General features: G+C 42.0%; 1 protein-coding gene across 3 annotated transcripts in view; it reads right to left on the minus strand.

Annotated features, from left to right (window-relative positions):
* Positions 1 to 985: 985 nt before the first annotated feature.
* Positions 986 to 20,245, minus strand: part of mtfmt (mitochondrial methionyl-tRNA formyltransferase) — a 29,125-nt gene continuing 9,865 nt past the window's right edge. The window contains exons 4-10 of one of the 3 annotated variants that reach the window (XM_061735727.1): positions 11,897 to 12,019; positions 8,554 to 8,668; positions 8,394 to 8,469; positions 8,222 to 8,313; positions 5,246 to 5,318; positions 4,253 to 4,326; positions 986 to 1,437 (exon numbers count right to left, since the gene is read on the minus strand). In XM_061735727.1, the coding sequence (XP_061591711.1) occupies positions 1,255 to 1,437; positions 4,253 to 4,326; positions 5,246 to 5,318; positions 8,222 to 8,313; positions 8,394 to 8,469; positions 8,554 to 8,668; positions 11,897 to 12,019 (736 nt within the window). In that variant the 3' untranslated portion in view covers positions 986 to 1,254. The remainder of the gene's footprint in view (positions 1,438 to 4,252; positions 4,327 to 5,245; positions 5,319 to 8,221; positions 8,314 to 8,393; positions 8,470 to 8,553; positions 8,669 to 11,896; positions 12,020 to 20,245) is intronic. The other 2 variants (XM_061735709.1, XM_061735718.1) reach the window with 2 other exon arrangements.

A 20,245-nucleotide genomic window follows, 5' to 3' on the forward strand; every position in this document is an offset into this window, starting at 1 on the left:
CTCCTCCCTAGGGAGGTGTTCCAGGCATGTCCCACCGGGAGGAGACCCCGGGGAAGACCCAGGACACGCTGGAGAGACTATAGCCCCTTTCACACAGCCAGTTCGAGGCGGGAACGTTGCGCCTTTAAGCCGCCTCGCTGTTCTGTGTGAAAGTCACGGAGGCGGAATGGGGGGGCCAAGTGGCCCCACCAATAAGCCGGCAGCGGAGGTAGTCACAGAGCCGAAACGGGGTCTGTGTGAATGACACAGCCGGCATGCCGGCATGCCGCTAGACGCTGACGCTGTCGTCACGCCTCTGATTGCGGAACGCCGGCATGCTGTGTGAATTTACAGACGGGAGCGGCGTTATGCCGGCGTTGTATGGTTCTGTGTGAACCAACAAAGGCGGCGTATTGGCAGGACTTCTTTACACCAATATTGCGGAATCTCTGTGTGAAAGGGGCTTATGTCTCTCAGCTGGCCTGGGAACGTCTTGGACTCCCCTCGGAAGAGCTGGAGGAAGACCTGGAGGAAGAGATGGAGGAAGAGCTGGAGGAAGAGATGGAGGAAGTGTCTGGGGTAAAAGAAGAAAATGGATGGATGGATGGATGGATGGATGTTTTTATTATTTTTATTATTATTATTATTACTATTATTATTATTCCACTAAATAAATTGCCTTTTTGGAGGCCTTAACATGCTCGAAAACTCAAATTTTGCACACACTTGAGGTGTCGTGAAGAATTACGTATTTTACGGGCAACGGGTATGGGCCGACGAGAATGGGCTCGATAGCGCCACCTATCACAATGAGCCCCACAATATGCTTTGACCTACAGCAATTACATTTTGTGTCTATTGTATCAGACAAAGTCCAACAAAAAAGTTCCCTGGACCCTTGCTCTAACTCACACATTTTGAACAGAAAATGTAATTTTTCATGAATTCTGGTCATTTCCAGGCCTCGTACTTTAACGAACTCCTCCTAGAGATTATATAGGATTGGCTCATAACTTCATTTGTTCAATCTAAACACATGGTCGACGCTAAATTGGGAAGCTTTTAAGTTTTTACCAGAGGGCTTGACCGTCATCTAAAAGATGATTTAAAAAAAACAAAGAAAAAGATTTTGGTCAGCCACCTAATATTTATTCACAGGTGTGGAGTATAAATACAATAATACAATAAATTTGATGTAGAAATCTTAAAACAAATAATGGAACAAATTCATGATTAAGCCGTTAGCACATTAAGTAAGAATATTACTTATTAATATCACAATGTTGTGTTCTCTCTCTTCTGAAGATTCTTAGTCCCTCCAGTTGTACTGACAAAATATCCTTCAGCTGCTCCGTCGGGCGTGTTCTTCTTAAATGTGTGATGAAGGTAGCCATTATAGAAATCAGCTGCTGTCAGTCTTCTTTTCAAGAGGACTGTCCTGAACCCTACCCAACCATCCTGAAAAAGAGCAGAAACTGTAAATTCAATTACTGGACCAACATGAAAAACCTTGATACATAAAAAATACATATAAAAACAAGGTAATAAAAATGTAATGGCATTATATTTGGAAACAGTGCTCAGTGGGGCTCTGTGTAGGCTAGAGGTAGCCAACGCGGAGCTACGTGCAGTTTTTAGCCCAAAACAGTGACAGTGGCCACAGCAAAGTGGCACAATGCAGCACTAAAGTTTCCACGCCAACTACCCACCCGGCATGCACTTTAGCCAGAAAATGCCTGATTTAAAGGCAGCTTTAAAGACTTGTTTCACAAAGCCGATGGAAAGGTAACAAAAATCAGGAAAGAAGAAGCCATTTTCAGATTTCAGATTTCAGAGAATTGCAAAGAAGCAATGACAGAAGATGCAAACACCGTGTTTAAGGTCTGAGGACTTGAAAGATCAGCTGGACTGGGATCTGGTGAAATGCAGGTGGTTTAGCATCCAGTGTGATGGGTCAGTGGACAACAGCAGTACATCTCAGCGAATGGTTCATCAGGATGGTGTTTGATGATTTCTCTACCACTACTACCTCTGAAGAAGACAATGAGAGGAGTTGATATCTACAACGCTGTAAACAGCTTCAGACAGGGCCCCCGCTATGACGGGCCATCATTCAGGCTTCACTGCCCACTGTTTCCATGCATCAATAACCCTTTTCTAACCGGAATATTAGCAATAACCCGGTTACACGGCCATGTAAACACCAATAACCCCTTTGAATAACCCAAATTTGCTCATATTCCGGTTTTCAAAAACCCCAATATTACCCCTGGGTTACTCCTTTTAAAACCCGAATATTTGGTCATGTTTAGCCTAACGGGATATTCCCATCAAAAGGAACAGGAATTTGTTTTCTGTGCATGTTCTTTTCGCAAGGAATCCTGGTCTTTTGAGTCCAGGAAGTTCTTATAAACACGGAGAAACCAAGACCAGGAGGAGACTAATCACTTCAGAAATGTAATGAAGGATATGAACATTTCTGCATTTGTAGACGGTAGAAAGTACCGGGATAGAAGATTTACAAGAAGGTGAGAGAAAAGTTGCGCGAAGCAGCATTTGTACAAACGCCAGACCAGATCAAGCTCCGCTGGAAGACGCTGAAAAAGGCGAACTACAGGGCCAAGAAACAAAACGCCCTCTACTGGGCTGTTCGTTATCCGCCGTGCTGCTTGTTGTTGTTGTTTTGAATTTGGATACAGGAAGAAGAAGCGGAAATGACGGGAGTTGCGTCATGACGTTCTCCGTGCGTCCCTGGTTTGATCCAGATATCCCAAATGATTAATTACCATGTAAACGGAATATTCCCAATGTTTCAGTAACCGGAATATTGACCTTAACCCAAATTTTGACTGCATGTAAACGTAGTCACAGACTTCCCAAAATGCCTTCATTACCACTGCACGTCCACCAGCACTGTATATTCAAGGTGCTTTTGGAGGAGCTGTCAGCTGAATGTAGCGACCTGTTCCTAAACACAGACATCCAACGGCTCAGCTCCAGAGGACAAGATGCCTCGCCAATGGAGGGTCCTGCATTTTTAAACGGACGTTACTGAGAAACTGACCCATGTGAACTGGGAGCTTCAAGGCCAAGGTAAGACTGCTGCTGATATGAAAGGCGCTTTGAATGCATTTAAAGCCAAGACGGACATTTGTTTCTTTCCATTTACAGGGAAAAGAAATGTTGCACTTTCCTTCTGTGCAGCCAGTGCTGAGTGACGCTGCTTCTGCATCTGCGACTCTTGATAAAGCTGCAGGACAGTTATCTGAAGTATAAACGAGCAAGGGCAGGAGTTTGAGAACAGGTTTTGTAACTTCCATCAACATGAGCCATGGATGTCATTCATCTCCAGTCCTTTACATTCATGTCTAAGCAACTAAGTTCAACTTTCAACTTGGATGCTGGACAGGAGGAGATTGAAATCCAAACATTGCAAAATGAGAGGGAGAGAAGGATGGTGGCTAAGCTGTCCTCCATCATGGACAATGTCTCCCACCCCTTCATGAGACTGTCAGAGCCCTGGAGAGCTCCATCAGTGACCGGCTTCATCACCCACGATGCACCACCGAGAGGCATCGCAGGTCCTTCCTCCACGCTGCATCAGACTCCCCAACCAGGCCTGCTCTCAGTAGTAATGGACAATACTAACATGTGCAATATCAGTCTACCTCATAAACATCCTACCTGCTTTTTTTTGCACTATTTTTATTTTATTCCGCTGTATATACTGTTTATATTTTGTAATTATATATTTTTTACTTGTTATCCCTCTTTTGCGGCATATGTGTATTGAGCGTACTGCTGCTGCACAAAGGGAATTTCACTGAGGGATGAATAAAGGACTATCTAATCTAATCTACATCCAAGACTGTGTCTGCTCTCAGAGATGCAGTAAAAGGAGGTTGAATGGTTTTGAAAACAAAAGCTTTTGTATATCAGAAAGAACAAAACAGGAGGGCAATGTGCGCTCTGGTAAGCAGATGGCTCAACTCCAGCGTATCAGGCTCTTTTGAGGGGTCATAGACAAGGAAGAGGGCATCGACAAATCAATGTTTCATCTATGAAGCCAGAAACCTCTGTCCTGAGTAATGATGCAGTCGTGCAACAGGGAACATGTTTTGTTGACATATGTTTGTTTATTACTTAAAAATGTATTGATCAAATGATACATACAACCACAACACAAGTCCATTTAAACACCAGATTGCAAGGTAGCAAAATATAAAGAGAAAGAACAGCATAGGAAATAATAATAAATGAGATGAACACAAACCTTACAGCAGATGGCCAGAGTACCAGACTCCTTGACAAAGCACACAGAGCCAGGAATGGGTGTTTTCCTTTGATCTGTATGATAAATGAAAACTCAGGGTCAAAACAAGTCAGAATGTTATTACTAGAGAACTATTCCAAAAAATGGATGCCCTGAAAATCTTAAAACAATAAACTTAGGACTTTAGGAGCCTGTGGCCAGGAGCTCCAGATCACAGCAGTGTGTTGTGTCTGGGTGTTGAATGCACTGACAGCAAACAAGAAGCTGTCTAGAGAAATGATGCACTGATTAACCAGCCGGGGACAGATGTGTGTCCGGACTGACTAGTAACCGGCCGGTCAACCACACCAATTCCCGATTCCAATCGGGTCTATTTTGTGCAGGTGTATCATGCACGATGACACATATTTAATTGTGAGTGAATCCTACACTCATTAGGGCCAGAGCCCTGAGGGTGCTTCCATTCTGACCAAGTGGATATGACATTCTTGGATGCAGGGGCGTCAATTGGGTACAGCACCTCGGCTTCAGGGGAAAATGGAAATTTTTTTTTTTTTTTTTTTTCTTTTAAAACAGGATATAATAACGTAATAAGAGAAGTCTGTGCATATCAATAAATATATGTGCAATGATGTGCTTGCTGATGGATGTCGCTGCGCAGCTGCGTGTGTCTGTGTCAGACCAAGCTCATTGACACAAGCTGCTCTGATCCAGACGGGTGGAGTGTGGAACAAACTGTCACACAATGTCGAGATCCCCCGCCCCCCCCCCCCCCCCCCCCCCCCCCCCCCCCGAGCCATTTTGCACAGGGATCGCAAATCTCCCAGACGGCTGTATGTATGTATGTATGTATGTATGTATGTATGGATGTATGGATGGATGGATGGATGGATGGATGGAGAGAGATTTGTCAGTTATTTAAGCCAGCGGTGCAGGTGTGTCTTTATTTGTGGGGTACCAACAAATCTGTTCATGTGTCTTTAACGAACTTGCCTGATACACAACATTTTCCAACAAAATCGAGAAGTTTTATTGTTCTGCCCATCCAAAGAGTCTTCAGAGGTATCTGGAGAGAGAGAAGGATTACTGCAGTGACATCACCGGTCTCCGTAACTCAAACTGAACAGAAATTAAGCTGGAATGATACATTTCAGCCATTAGCAGATGTATGGTCATCAGTCACCACAAGTGATGAGGCTAAAGAACCTTTTTCAATATTATACATATGTTCTTGTCTTATCTGTAAGGCTATACCAAAAAATCAGGTCAATGAGTAAAAAGAAGAAAAAAGTTTAATTCAAACGGCAAAATAAAGACTGAACCTTTGCAGGTTATATTTCATCTTTTATAAGGGGGGGGGGGGGGGGGGGGGGGGGGGTACTTTAACCTTCAGTTATGTTTTTGAAGGGTAACACTCTTCGTGACCTCGGTAACCCATTGTGATTTGATTTGAAGATTTTATTTCGAACATGCATGATAAAAAAGTACAAAAAAGTTAAAAAAAATAAAAATAAAAAAAAAAATATATATGTACAGCACTTCATATAATAATAGTTCACGGATCCACCAACATGCTCAAAACGGAGTAGGAATGAAGTAACCACTCCTCCAGTCCTACCCCTGAATTTACATACATTCTTACATATAGTAAGAGTTTCAATAAACTTACTTATAAAACACCCATATCTACTTTAATAACTGTTCTATACAGTGATATAATCAGGGCTGCACATAAGTGGGCCGCCAGAGCGCATGCGCCGTCAAAATCCACAGTGCGCTGTCAATCTTGTGCTGTGAAGCGCTTTTGCGTACCAATAGCTGGGGCTCATATTATTGGTTGTGGCCAGACCGGAATACTAATATTAAAAAAATCTATTGGGAGAGCTTTTCCCCAGAACTGCCACTCAAAGTTGGTACTGGCCAATCACAGCGCGTCCTTACTCCCCCTCCATACTCGTTGCGGCGGTGGATGGGGAGGAAAAGAGGTAAGGATCAGCTTTACTGAACAAACCCCGACATGTCTCGTGAAAATGTCCAAGAAGCAAGCGCCATTAAGTAATCATTTTGGCGTTCCACCACCACCAAATACAAAGAGACGGCAAACTGAACCACTACCCGAATCCAACAGAAAACGCCGAGAAGTGGCTGCATGATGTTACGCGGCGACGCGCACCGTACGTTCGCGTTCCCGCGTATCCTACCCCGTAAGCTCTGCGTTGGTGCAACGCGGAACCATAAATCAGCCAGTGTCCGTCACTGCGTGCAGCAGTTTCTGCAGCAGCAAGACGCTGCTCTCTGATTATGGCTCACAGTTTATGAAAACCCCAAATAAAAAATAAATTAATTTATGAAATCAATAAACAATTCCATCATCAAAATTATAACAAGTAAAGGTTCAACATATCTTGCTTTGCATGTAATAAGACTGGGGAATATATTAGTTTCACCTTTTAAGTTGAATTATTGAAATAGATTAACTTTTACACCATATTCTAGTTGATTATTGAAATAAATTCACTTTTACACCAAATTCTAGTTGAATTATTGAAATAAGTTAACTTTTACACCATATTCTTCACCTGAAGCAATATTCTACACCTTGGCTGATGTGGACATACAGAGCATAGGAGGCTATTTCAGCTGCTATATGGTTGGCTGTCTGTACAGTGATGCAAGTTCAATGCTATTAAAGAACACGTTTTTTCATATAAAATAAACACATTTTTATGCAGTTTAGAAGTTTTGGGGCTTTTTTTTGTCTCCTGCGCTGCTGAAATCGGGGCGTCCTTTATTTCTATTTCTGAAAGTTGGCAACCCTAGGTGCAAAATATGCCATGAGCATTCCAATCTGGCCGATAAAAACTGTAACTTTTATACTGACTCTACAGACTAACACGCACCATAATTTGTTAATTCATCTTTATAAGTGAATAAATATCGTTTCGCCTATAACTTATTCCTGCATCCCTCTTTTATCGATCCGGCGAGACGGGTCACCGCGTTTTTGGAGGCCCAAGTCACATATCCAGGGGCTCCTCTGAGCACCAGACCAAAATAGTTATGTGCAGCCCTGGATATATTACTCAATTATATGTACATATAAATATAGTCAAAATAAAAACAAATCAAAGCAAACAAAAGAAAACAGAACAAATGCCCAGCAGTAAGTTGTGCTACTATGTATGTATGTACTAATAGAAGTAATTATAATGCATAGTATTACATTATCATTACTTTACTATAATACTACAATAGAGAACAATAGACAGCAGTCTTATAACAATATACTGTACTTGAATAACTATATAAGAGTAGATATGCTATATATAAACTGGTTCATATATTTACCTCCAATTATATACATAAAATTTACTATAAATCTATATATCGACATATCTACATATAACTACAAATCAGTACAATTAATAGAGATATAGATACCCAAATACTGTACGTACAATACAACTCAATATATCCATATATATCCTACCTACATATTGTATCCATCTATCCCTTATGTCAATCTCTACTCATGTTCTGCCCTCTGTGTCACCTGGACTGACCTTGACATTGACCTTGACCTTGCCCTAGGCCAGCTCTCAAAACCCCCACCTGGACTCATCTGGTTGATTATGAGAGAAACGCTCACATTCTTTTCTTCTTCTTGGCTTTCTGACACACATATTTCTGTTATCCTGTTATTTCACTTGGTCCTGATCCCCAACCGGACCCACACCAGTCCCCTCTCTCTGAATGTGTTGGTGTCCTGGGTTTCTGTTGGGTTACTTTACAGTGGAAAGTTGAGAAACGCTAACATTTAAATCAGCAGTCCAGGAACTAGTCAAACCGCTGAAACCCCCCAGGGATTGCACGTCAGATGTCGTCAGTGATTTGAGCTGTGTTTCTAACTGCCAAGCCTTCCCCCAGCCCAGCGTTGGCGTGTTCTCCCACTTCATTCATTCTCCTTACCCGGGTTCCGATGGCCCGATACAGCCGCGCGACGTCCTCACAGGTCTGCTCCTCCCACACCAGCCAGCTCATGGGCGGGTTAATTTTAGGGGCTGTGATCAAAAAATTCAATCCAAATTGAGAAAGCTGTTCTCTTTTATTTTGAGTGTCAATGCAATTGAGTCCAACGCACCAAACGTTGCACCCATCTGTCCTTGTTCCCTCTTGCTGGCGATTTTCTCAGGGAGGGTCCTCAATGTGTCAATTAGCTGAAATCAAGATTACAAATAGCATTACTGTTTCTTGTATGCATTATATTTATGTACGTTATATTGTGATAGAATGTATTATACATTATTAATCACCAAATGTGCTCCTTTAGTAGCGAGAGCAGCTCCGAGCTCATCGGCAGTACAACATTGGGGGATGTGATGGCGCTCCTGGTTCAGGATGGGGCCCGTATCAAACCTGGGATAGGAACAGTTTTTATTCATCAGCAGTTTACTCTTATTAGTTATCCTTTTGTTACAGTTTCATTAGAGTGCCTGCAGCAAACTGTTAGACAACTGTTACATTTAGCTTAAACTTAAAGAAAAAACCAGTCCTGTCAATTTTCTTTGTTGCCACCACTTTTGCACGCTTCCACGCACACATGTTTACAAAAGGGCACTTGAGCGCAGAAGTTTTCCTCATCATAATCAGCTTTATATGCAGTTATTCTTTAGTAGGACACTGCACCTACTGCAGATCCTTCTCGAGAGGTTGATTATACAAAGCCCCCGTCACAGCACACGCTGCTGAACTGGAAAATAACAGGATGAACTCAAATGAAGCCAAAAGAAGAAATTGTGGAAATTAAATATCTCAAAGTTACAGCATCTGTTTCTTTGGAAAGAACACCACAAATTGATAAATTAATCAAATCTAGCAGTGTCTTGGTTAGTAAAGACAGATGTCTAGAAGATAATTAATGTCTAGATTAGGGATGCCCTGATACCAATACCGCTCTCATATACTCGTACTCGCAAAAATTCTCCAATACCACGCACCGATACTACTTCATGTCCGTCATTCTCAAAACAGTCATATCAGCTATGCACCTGTTGTTTATTGTAACCGTGAGAGAGGCGCTTGGTTCACACGGGAAGCTCAGTCCCGTGTGGGCCAGGCTTTAGCGTGAGAACTGGCAGGCGGGGGTTGAAGGGGCAACCCCCTCCGCGAGAAAGGTATAAAGACGGGGGGCAGCTGGAAGTTCAGTGAGAGTCTGCTGTGGGTCGGAGTGCACAACGCCCAGCCGGGGTTTTTGATGGCTGCTCTGCCTGGACTGTTCCGGCTCCCCCAATACTTACCAGTGTTAAGGTAAGAGTTTAGGCCAAGCCCCTATGTGATTGTATGTTGCTCTGTGATTTGCGGGGGATAACTTGACACAGAGTTATCCTAGCAAAGGGCAGTTGTGTGTGAGTCTTTTGTTTGCACTGCTTGCTTGCTAATAAATGTATTCATTATAGCAAAAGCGAGTGTGTCTGATTCATTTTTGTACAGCCGATCGCTCTCGAACCTAAGTGATATTTCTCCCAAAACACTAATGTATCTGAAGTTAGAGAGATTAAATTGTATTTGATTCATAGATCTTTTTATTTGTTGTTTGAAGCGTAACTGTGAGTCTATCATGATTCCCAGATACTTGAACTCCTGTACAACCTCAAGTTTTGTTCCATGTACAAATACATCAGGAGTTATATCAGCACTTACTCAAAACAGACAGACAGTCGTTGATACATTAAGGTGTAAATGAGAAAGTTGCAGCCAGTTTGACACATTAGACGTGGCAGCTGATAAATATTGTGCAGCTTGATGTCTTGTTTTAGCATATACATAGACAACTGCATCATCAGAATACATTTGGCAAGTAACATTTGATGGACAGTTATTTGGTAGGTTGTTGTTGTAGTTACAGGTTAGTGGGGGAGATGTTGCAGTCTGGCAGCGGAGCAGCCGCCGAGCCGCCGCTGCTCAGCCAGCTGTTCCTATAGCCGCCAGTCGGCTAAGCTTAGCGTGTTGATGAGAAGAGAGCGATACATAAGTGAGACTGGCAGCGCCGTTTCAGGCAAGATAGCGACAATTAATGCAGCGGGACGTCAGCAGTGTGGACATATTTCAAAATGAGGGAGGACGACAGAAGCAAGGTAGACTGCAGCTACGTGCTGCTAAGATGTCAAGAGGAGGGAAGGAGAATACGTTGTTTAATACCAGCAACTTGATAAAACATCTCAAGACGCATCATAAAGCTGAGTATACGGAGGTTACTAATGCTACTGCAAGAACACAACAGCCAACATTAGCTCAGGTTCTGCAAAAGAGACAGACGACTGCAAGAGACGACCCACGGGTCATTAGGGATGGGAATGGAGAACCGGTTCTTGTTGAGAACCAGTTCTCAGTGTTTCAATTCCTTGGAATCGTTTGCCTTTTTCGCAAACTATTCCCTTATCGATTCCAGTGGGCGCGAATGACGTCACCAAGCACGTTGCACAACATGCGCATTCGCGCCCAGCAGGAAAACACGGGGACAAAGCGGCATAAACGCTCAAAGGTTTGGTTACATTTTACCAAAAAGGATGACAACAGGGCGCCAATACTTGCAATGTGGACATTTCAACAAAGGGGGGAAACTGTTAGGACTCGGCCGGCTGATGCGCTGGGAGCGCGGAGTCAGCCGGCGTGTGGTTGAATAGCTGCGCGCTCGGCCACGCGGACGTGCCGGGCGCTCTCCGTCGGAGAGCGTTGCTGACAGAGCTGCAGCGCATCAGCTCATCTATGGAGAAGTTAAAGAGCATCTACCACTAGATTCTCCTTTCATCAAGGCAGGGAAGGGTATCAGGCCAGAATAGATGAATGTTACCAGCAGTGACTAAGTTTGTGGTGCTGAACATGTTACTGGACATTCTTGTGTAATTGCCACAAAATAATTTGTTGTATTTAATTAATTTCTACAGAAGAATATTTATTTTATTATTATTATTTTATATTAAATACATATTTTATATTACAAATAATTTTGTGGGGACCCCCTGGCACCATCGAGGAGCCCAAGGCTGGGGGCATCTTAAGACCTCACTTATATTTTTTTGTTCAAAGATATAAAACAAAGTTGATACTAAAATTGTTTGTTCTCCTTTTTTCCAAATGAGAATCGATAAGAGAATCGATAAAGAATCGAATCGTTAAGCAGAATCGAAAATGGAATCGGAATCGGAAAAACCTTATCAATTCCCATCCCTATGGGTCGTGTTGGGACTCAGCGGGCTGTCGGCGCGGCGCGTGGCGGGGGCACTGCCCGGGCCGCGGAGGAAAGCCCAGCCGGCTGAGTTCTGTTAAAAATAGTTATTCTACTCATTTTATTTATTTTTATTGAATTTATCTGTTGCAAATAAAACCTGTCTTCCAATTCATTGCATTTTTCATTGCATTTTTAGCCTAGTTATTTTTGTAGTAGAAGTATCGTATCGGTACTCTGTATCGGCAAGTGCACAAATTCAAATACTCGTACTCGATGTGAAAAAAAAGTATTGGGGCATCCCTAATCTACATAATTAATCCTATCCTCCTCCCTGTGCACAGTCATTCATTACACAAATATTTCACACATTTCTTAACTTTTGTAATAAATCAAATGGAAGCTTTTCCTGTGTTTACCTGGACGGGAGGATCTGGATGACGGTGACTCCCGTCACCTCGTCACCGTTCAGGATGGTGTGGAAGATGGGAGCGGGCCCTCGCCACCGCGGCAGCAGGCTCGGGTGGACGTTCAAAATACCACTGGAACAAAAGAGCGGGAACACAGGAACAAATCAATAGCTGTGCCGTTTCATTTGATTTTTTTTTTTACATTTATTACCAACATAAAGAAATACACGTATAACAAGCAACTCCCAAATATAAACACAACAAAGGGAGGGCGTTACAAGACAACAGGAGGGGTTTCAAAGTGTGTACATAAAATACATACAATGCATATTATTTAGAATTTAGCTGCTATTGGTTGCCAAATATCATAGAAATACATTTTCACTGAAATTTTCTCGAATGTAACTTGTACCGTATTTTCACGACCATACAGCGCACTGTGTGAAAAGGCGCACCCTCAGTTTTGTGTGTAATTTTTGGTTTCAAAACACACATACGGCGCACCGACCCAAAACGCGCAGTCTACAAACACGGAGCTGCACACACGTGCGGCAAAACACACACACCCGCTGCAGAACACACACACAAGCACACAAGTGTGCTTATTTAAAAATAGAGCGGGAGCAAAACTTAGTTTGATTAGGGCTGCAACTAACGACTATTTTAATAGTCGACAAGTCACTATTGACTATTGAAACGATTAGTCGACTAATCGGGTAATTAGTAATTTTTTCTTAAATTTAGTATGTCGCTTTAATTATGTGGCAAATTATAATAAACACGAGAAAGATGGGTACTTCAATGAAAAATACAGGACTGACAGAAAATTTGAATATTGTGATAAAGTCCTTTATTTTCTGTAATGCAAAAATGTCATACATTCTGGATTCATTACAAATCAACTGAAATATTGCAAGCCTTTTATTATTTTAATATTGCTGATCATGCCTTACAGCTTAAGAAAACTAAAATATCCTATCTAAAAAAATTAGAATATTCTGTGAATCTTAAACTGTAAACCATAATCAGCAATATTAAAATAATAAAAGGCTTGCAATATTTCAGTTGATTTGTAATGAATCCTGAATGTATGACATTTTTGTTGTTTTAATTGCAATACAGAAAATAAAGAACTTTGTCACAATATTCAAATTTTCTGAGACAGTCCTGTAGATATTTTATTCAACTTTGCCGCTGTTCATACAAAAAATTAATAAAATGTCCTATTTAAAACCAAGGACAGGCACACTGATCAGTCAGACATAAATCCATGAATAAATAAACCTCTGTCCATTATTCTTCATTTTTTAAGAACAGCCAAATGTGTTTCTATAAAAAATAAAATAAAACGTCTCATATTTTTTCTGTATCAAGTGGGTGAAATGGGTTCTGGATGGCAGGACGTGCTCTGGGTTGAACTGGTGTATCATTTGTTGAAACCCGTCACCCAGACCCGACGTGCTTTCTCTTCAAATGCTTGCATTACCAACGTGCTCCCGTGATAAGCAAGGTCTGCTTTGCAAACCTTGCAAGTCATCTTTTTATTTACCGTATCGAGGCTAAAAGGCTCCAAAACTTTAGAAGTTTTGTTACATGCAGCTGCTACAGGACGGGACGCGGCCATTATTGTTTACTCGCTACCGCTCGGCAGAGACGCTATCACGCATGCGCGACTCTCTGCAGAGATTGTATTGAAGTGAGATGCCTCACTCCGTTGGAAAAACACGTCTGGCGACTATTGTCGACAATGAAATTCATTGTCGACAATTTTGATTATCGATTTTTGTCGACAACGTCGACGAATCGTTGCAGCCCTAAGTTTGATTGTACTTAATTTCATTTTTTACATTAATCAAACCCTTCAAAGTCCTCATCCTCTGTTTCTGCATTAAAGAGCTCCGCTAATTCAGCTGCGCCAATCCGAATTTCCAGACCTGTCTCAGCCACTTGATCATCATCCCTTCATCCAGCCACCCCTTTTCATTCGCCCTTATGACTCCGGCTGGAAACATCTTATGCAAAGTTTTTCTTTTTTTTTTTTTTTTTTTTTATATTTTATTTTTATTTAGTTTTTCAACAAAAACTAAACATAAGACAGACAGGGTCATCACAGGTGTATAGAAATGCATGTTGTTAAAACAAGATTGAATGGGTCCGGGTTACATTTTTATCAAAATGTACTGGGTCCTTAGTGTCCATGTGTGCAGGTTGGGGTGCTAGAGGATTTTAGAGCCTTTACTCTTTTCTTGTAGATCCTAAGCGTTCCGTAGGAAGATGGAAGATGTCTCCCATTCTTACATAACTCAAAAGTCCATTCTTTTTGTGCAGAGGGGAAATACAAAAACAATGACATATTTCTTCACATATACAGAATATCATTTTAGGTTCAAATAGGACTTCCATTTTTCCCAGTATTTTTCACCTTTCTTGGTAGCATGTCTCAAAGAAAAAGTCAATCGTTCCATATTGTAGATGTCATTAACTATTTCAATCCATTCAAGGATTGTAGGAGATTCTTTACTCAGCCATTTCCTGGTTATTGCTTTTTTACTAGCTACTAACAGTATTTGTAAGAGGTATCTGTCCTGTTTATTCAGTCCAGTCGGTACATTTCCTAAATATATAGCACTAAAATTGAAGATAAGTTCTGAGCTGATTATAAATCTGATCTCTTTCACTATGTCTATCCAATAGGAAGATATGTTTGGACATTCCCAAAAAATGTGAAAATGACCAGCTGACATGTTACTGCACATTCTCCAGCACTGACCTTGTTCAGGGTTGTTACTTTGCGCTTTTTTAATACTTGGGGTTATAAAAAACCTTAAAATGTTTTTCCAGGTGTATTCCCTCCATAAGTCAGAGCTTGATGTTGTACACATCGTCCTACATACATTTGACCAGTCATCTTCAGTCAAAGCTATGTTAGCGTCCTTCTCCCACCTTAATTTTACATACAAAGTGGAAAGACCCCTTTCCAGTTGTAGAGATGAATAAATCTTTGAGACCAATTTCCTATTAGAATTACCTTTGTATGCATCAGTAAATATCTTAATCAAACCCGTTCCTTTCTCTCCAATAGTTTTAATATTTGTTTCGAAATGATGTCTCATTTGAAGATACCTGAAGAAATCACATTTCTCGAAATCATACTTTTTTGAGAGTTGTTCGAAGGTATCTAAATCTCTATTGGAGGATATCGTACAGTATGAAGTCATACCTGCATTTGTCCAAAGTTTAAATCTGTTATCAAATTTAGCTGGTGTAAATTCCGTGTCATGTGCCACCCAGCGTAATTTTCGTGCATTTCTTTCAAAATGTAGGTCTTTAAATTCCTTATACCAAATGTTTAAGGGGACTGCAATCCATTTAGTTCCTTTGTCCAGATGTTTCTTCAGAAGGGATTTGTCCCCCAATATAGATTGGAGAGGTATATTTATTTGATTTTGTTCAATGTCTTTCCATGTTGCATCATATGTAGGATCACACCAGCAAACCAAGAAACGTAATTGTGCTGCTTTATAGTAGTCTTCTAAGCAGGGTAAAGCCCTTCCTCCTCTGTCCTTGGGCAGTTGTAATGTCTGAAAACGAATCCTGGGCCTTTGCTTTCCCCAAATAAATGTTGAAATCAGTCTATTCCATTCACTGAATTGTTTGGGAGGGACATCAACAGGCAGTGATTGGAAAAGGTAAAGCAGTCTGGGTAATATATTCATTTTTATAGCATCTATTCGATTATACATATTCATTGGTAACAAAGACCAACGGTTTAAATCAGCTTTAATATCAGCTGTTATGGGAGTATAATTATATTCATAGGTGGCGGATAGCTCTCTTGGTATTTGTATTCCTAAGTATTTGATTTTGTCACCTTTCCATTTAAAGTTACACAATCTATAAACATTGTCCCGTGGTTCATAATTAAAGGTAAGAGTTTGGGTTTTCTGTAAGTTTAATTTGTAACCGGAATATGAACCGAATACTTTAAGCAGACACAGTAATTTGGGTAAGCTAACATTAGGGTTGCTAAGCGTCACAAGAATGTCGTCCGCGTACAGACAGGCTTTGTGTTGTGTATCTCCAATCAATATACCTGTTATTTCACTGTCTTCCCTGATTGCCTGTGCTAGTGGCTCAATAAAGAGCGCAAAAAGTGTGGGGCTGAGGGGGCATCCCTGTCGACACCCCCTCTCAAGAGAGATTGATTTAGTTAAATTCCCATTTATTTTAATTCTAGCTGTAGGAGAGTAGTATAGAGATTTCAGACATCCAACTACCTGGTTGTTAAAACCAAACCGTCTAAGAACTGAATACAAATATTCCCATCGAACCGAATCAAAAGCTTGCTGAGCATCAAGGCTTATAGCTATCGATTCCATGTTATTGTTTGTCATCTGATCGATGAGGTGGAGGGCCCGTCTCACATTGTCCTGTGTCTGCCTGTTTTTTACAAAACCAGTTTGGTCTGTATCGATCAAATCTGGGATTATATTTTCCATTCGCTTTGCAAGTATTGATGCAAATAATCTATAGTCTATGTTTAAAACGGATATGGGTCTATAAGAACCGCACTCTGTTTTATCCTTACCCGCTTTGGGGATTACTGAAATGACTGCTTGTCTCCAGGACGGTGGAGTCTCCCCACCCTGAAGAACATAATTAAAACATTGCTTAAGAACTGGTATTATAATCTCTCTAAAGGTTTTATACCACTCTGATGGGTAGCCGTCAGTGCCTGGCATTTTATTCGTTTTTAATCGTGATATAGCATTGTTTATTTCTTCTTCTGTTATCTCCTGGGTTATTATTTTATTCTGCTCTGTTCCTACAGATGGCAAGTCCAAAGACACTAAAAAATTTGATACGGCTGCTGACTCAGCTGCCTGAGGCTGAGCGTATAATTTTGCGTAGTATTTTTCAAAACAGGTTTGTATGTCTTCCAGGTCATGACACATCTTATTGGTCTGAGGATCTTTTAATTTATGTACAGACCTCTCGGCCTGTTGTTTACGGATTCTCCAAGCAAGTAATTTTTTTGATTTTGCACCGTTCTCATAGAAATTTTGTTTAATTAGTTTGGCTCTCTTCTCTATCTGATTTTCATACAGGTTGTTTAAAGATTGTTTGGTATCCTGAATCTGATTTAAAACTTCAGTATCCTTGTATTCCACATGTTTACTCTCCAGAAACTTTAACCTTTCAGTCAGATCCTTAATTTGTTTCTCTTTCTCCTTTTTCTTCTGAGCTGACCACATGATAAGTTTACCTCTAATGACAGCTTTTGCAGCGTCCCACAGTGTGCTGGGAGACACTGCGCCATTGTCATTATGAGTCAAATAATCTTGAAACTCTCCCTTTACATATTTCTGGCAATGATGGTCATTCAAAAGATAAGTATTAAGTCTCCACAGTGTATCCTTGCGCTTACTATCAAGGTGCAGTGTTAAATATACCCCTGCGTGGTCAGAAATATCCCTTACCCCAATATTACATTTAGTAATCCTGTGTCGATCTGAATTAAACATAAAAAAATAGTCGATTCTTGAATATACAGAATGCGGATGGGAGAAAAAAGTAAAATGTCTATTAAGCGGGTGTAACTCTCTCCATACGTCTATCATGCCCAATTCTTTAAGTAATTTTTGAATATGTATTGCTTCGGATCTCAATTTTTTTGTTTTGTTTGAGGAGTCAATGGAGGGATTAAGTTGAATATTCCAGTCTCCCCCACACACCAACACGCCTGATACTTCCGTGTTTATTAAGTTAAAGACCTTTTTGATCAGCTGTTTATCATTTCCTGGTGGTCTGTAGACGTTCAATAATGTAACTTCTTTGTGATCAATTAAACCTTTCACCAGTAAGTAACATCCCTCTTTATCATTGATCTGTGAAGAGAACTGGAAGTTTACTTTGTTTGAAATTAATATCGCCACTCCCCTTGCACTTCCTTTTTCAAATGAAGAGTAATATGAATTTTTAAATCCCATCTTTTGCAACTTCTCATGTTCAACATTGGAGAGGTGTGTCTCTTGCCAGAAAATTATGTCTTGTTTTTCCCTTTTTACTTTGGCAATCGCTTTACTTCTTTTTATAGGATTGTTTAACCCATTCACATTCAGTGTAATTATGTTATAATGTTGATGGGGCATTTCAAACAGTACAAAGGAGAAAAAGATTCACCTGAACATTTAAACATCCCTGGATGACCTGAACACTGTAACTTCTGTCTGCAAATCAAAATGAAACTAAACATATAAACATCAAAAAATAATGACTTCCATCTCTGAAGTATGAACTCAACTTCTAGTTTGGGAGGGGAAGCCCTAAACCGTGAAGGGGCCCCTCTCAGTGCAAACCGACATCTCTGACTTAATGAAATCAGAGCAGTCCACATAAAATAAAAACAACATAGGCTCCCAGCTGCGGTCTATATCAATATACAGTTTAAACTTAGAAAGGAAAGTTCGTTTAATTTGTATTTATATTTCACAGCGCAGTCCGAGCTGGCATCAAGATATATTCTTACCGGTTTTTTTTTTGTTTTTTTTTTACCAGTCGCGCAGTCATTTATAGTTGTTGGTTGTTTTCATTCAGCATCTTCCCCTCGCCTGAACCCCTTGAGCTTGTCCTGGATGCGCTGCAGGCGCACGCCTCGGCCCCGGCCCGCCGCCGCACCTGCTGTCACCCACGGGAGCCGTCTCCCTCCCGACGCAGGTGCACCCTCCGCCCGGGCCTCCGCTCCGCTGGTATCCGAGATTAAGCCCTTTTTCTTCAGGTCATCCGCTGCCTCCTGTGAGCTGTTGTATGTTACTTGACCGCTCTCGTAGAAAACCTTGAGTTTTGCCGGATAGAGTGTCTGAAAACGGATCCCTTTTTCTTTGAGTGCCTTTTTGGAGGCGGAGTAAGCCTTTCTTTTCACAACTATTTCGGTCGGGAAATCCTGTTCAAAGAACACTCGTCTACCTTCATGGTGGATCTCCTTTTTTTTCCAAGCCGATCGGAGGACGAGCTCTTTAGTTTTATACTCCAAGAAATAAATGATGATGGACCTCGGGTTGGAGCCCCGCGGCGGCTTCGCTCCGAGGGACCGGTGACAGCGCTGTATGTCGAGGGAGGGGTCGGGAAGGGACAGGTGGGTTTTAATGAACTTTTCAATAAATTCCTGTATGTTGTCCCCCTCGGCCTCCTCGGGAATACCGTGGATGCGTATGTTATTTCGGCATGACCGTGCCTCGAGGTCTGTCAGGTGGGCTTGGATGCTCTCCTGAAGCTCCAGGGTGCGGGAAAGTACTTCTCTGGATTCCGCGGTCCAGTCCTCCACGTCCGCCACTCTCTGCTCCACTTCTTCAGTTCTGTCTGTGACTTCTTTTAAATCAGCACAGATAGCACTCAACTTCTGGTTAATTTCTCCTCTGAAGTCTGCCAATTCCCCCTTCAACAGCGCCATTGTGTCAGTAAACTCTTTTTTCATGTCCGAGCGAACCGCTTGTATCTCGGCAATGATGTTGGCCTGAATAGCCTCCATGGCCTCGTGCTCGGTGTGGATGCTAGCGGCGTCTCTAGTGTCTTCACTTTCGCTCTGTGAATTGTCGTCTTCCCTCAACTTTTGCTGTGACTTTCCTCTCGTCCTTCTCGTCTTTCCCCCTCTCATGCTATAAAAACAACTTTTTAAGAAAGATAACTGATTTTTGTAGGGGTATAAGTGCGACCATCTGGGAGCCTGAGACTTATGCTGCTGCTGCCTGCTGCGCCATACCGGAAGTCCGCAAAGTTTTTCTTTTAAAAATCACCATAGGCGTTTCTGTCCATCAGCGTGGCAGGCAAGCACAACATAAATGACAACTTTTCATACCCGTTGATCCGGCCGAGGGATGCTGCGCGCTGGCCCCGCAACCCCACGGCGGGCGCCCGGCGCATGGCTCCGGGGCGCATCCTCTGCGCATCGTCGGTTACCGGGGATCAAACCGACAGATTTCGCTGAAAATCTCGGAGGGTGAAGCTGATCCGATCTGGGACGTACCCCAGAAATCCCTGCTCCCAAAGCGGCCGGGAACCAGGAGAATTCGATCGGACCCCGCTTTGGGAACCAGGAAGTCGGGCTGGAGCAGCGCGCAGCACAGCGGCTTCAACCGGGGAATCTGACCTGTTCCGACCGGCCGGGACCGGAGGAACCCGCCTGGACTGGTAGCAGGGGCTCCCGGGGACCGACCAGCGGGATTTCAGCCGGATCTGGCCTGGGGATGCTGCGCGCTGGCCCCACATCCCCACGGCGGGCGCATCCTCATGCAAAACATGCGAAACACACACGCGCTGCAGAACACACACACACACACACAAGTGTGCTTATTTAAAAAT

Source organism: Cololabis saira, chromosome 2 (assembly GCF_033807715.1).
Source record: "Cololabis saira isolate AMF1-May2022 chromosome 2, fColSai1.1, whole genome shotgun sequence".
NCBI classification, from domain to species: Eukaryota; Metazoa; Chordata; class Actinopteri; order Beloniformes; family Belonidae; genus Cololabis; species Cololabis saira.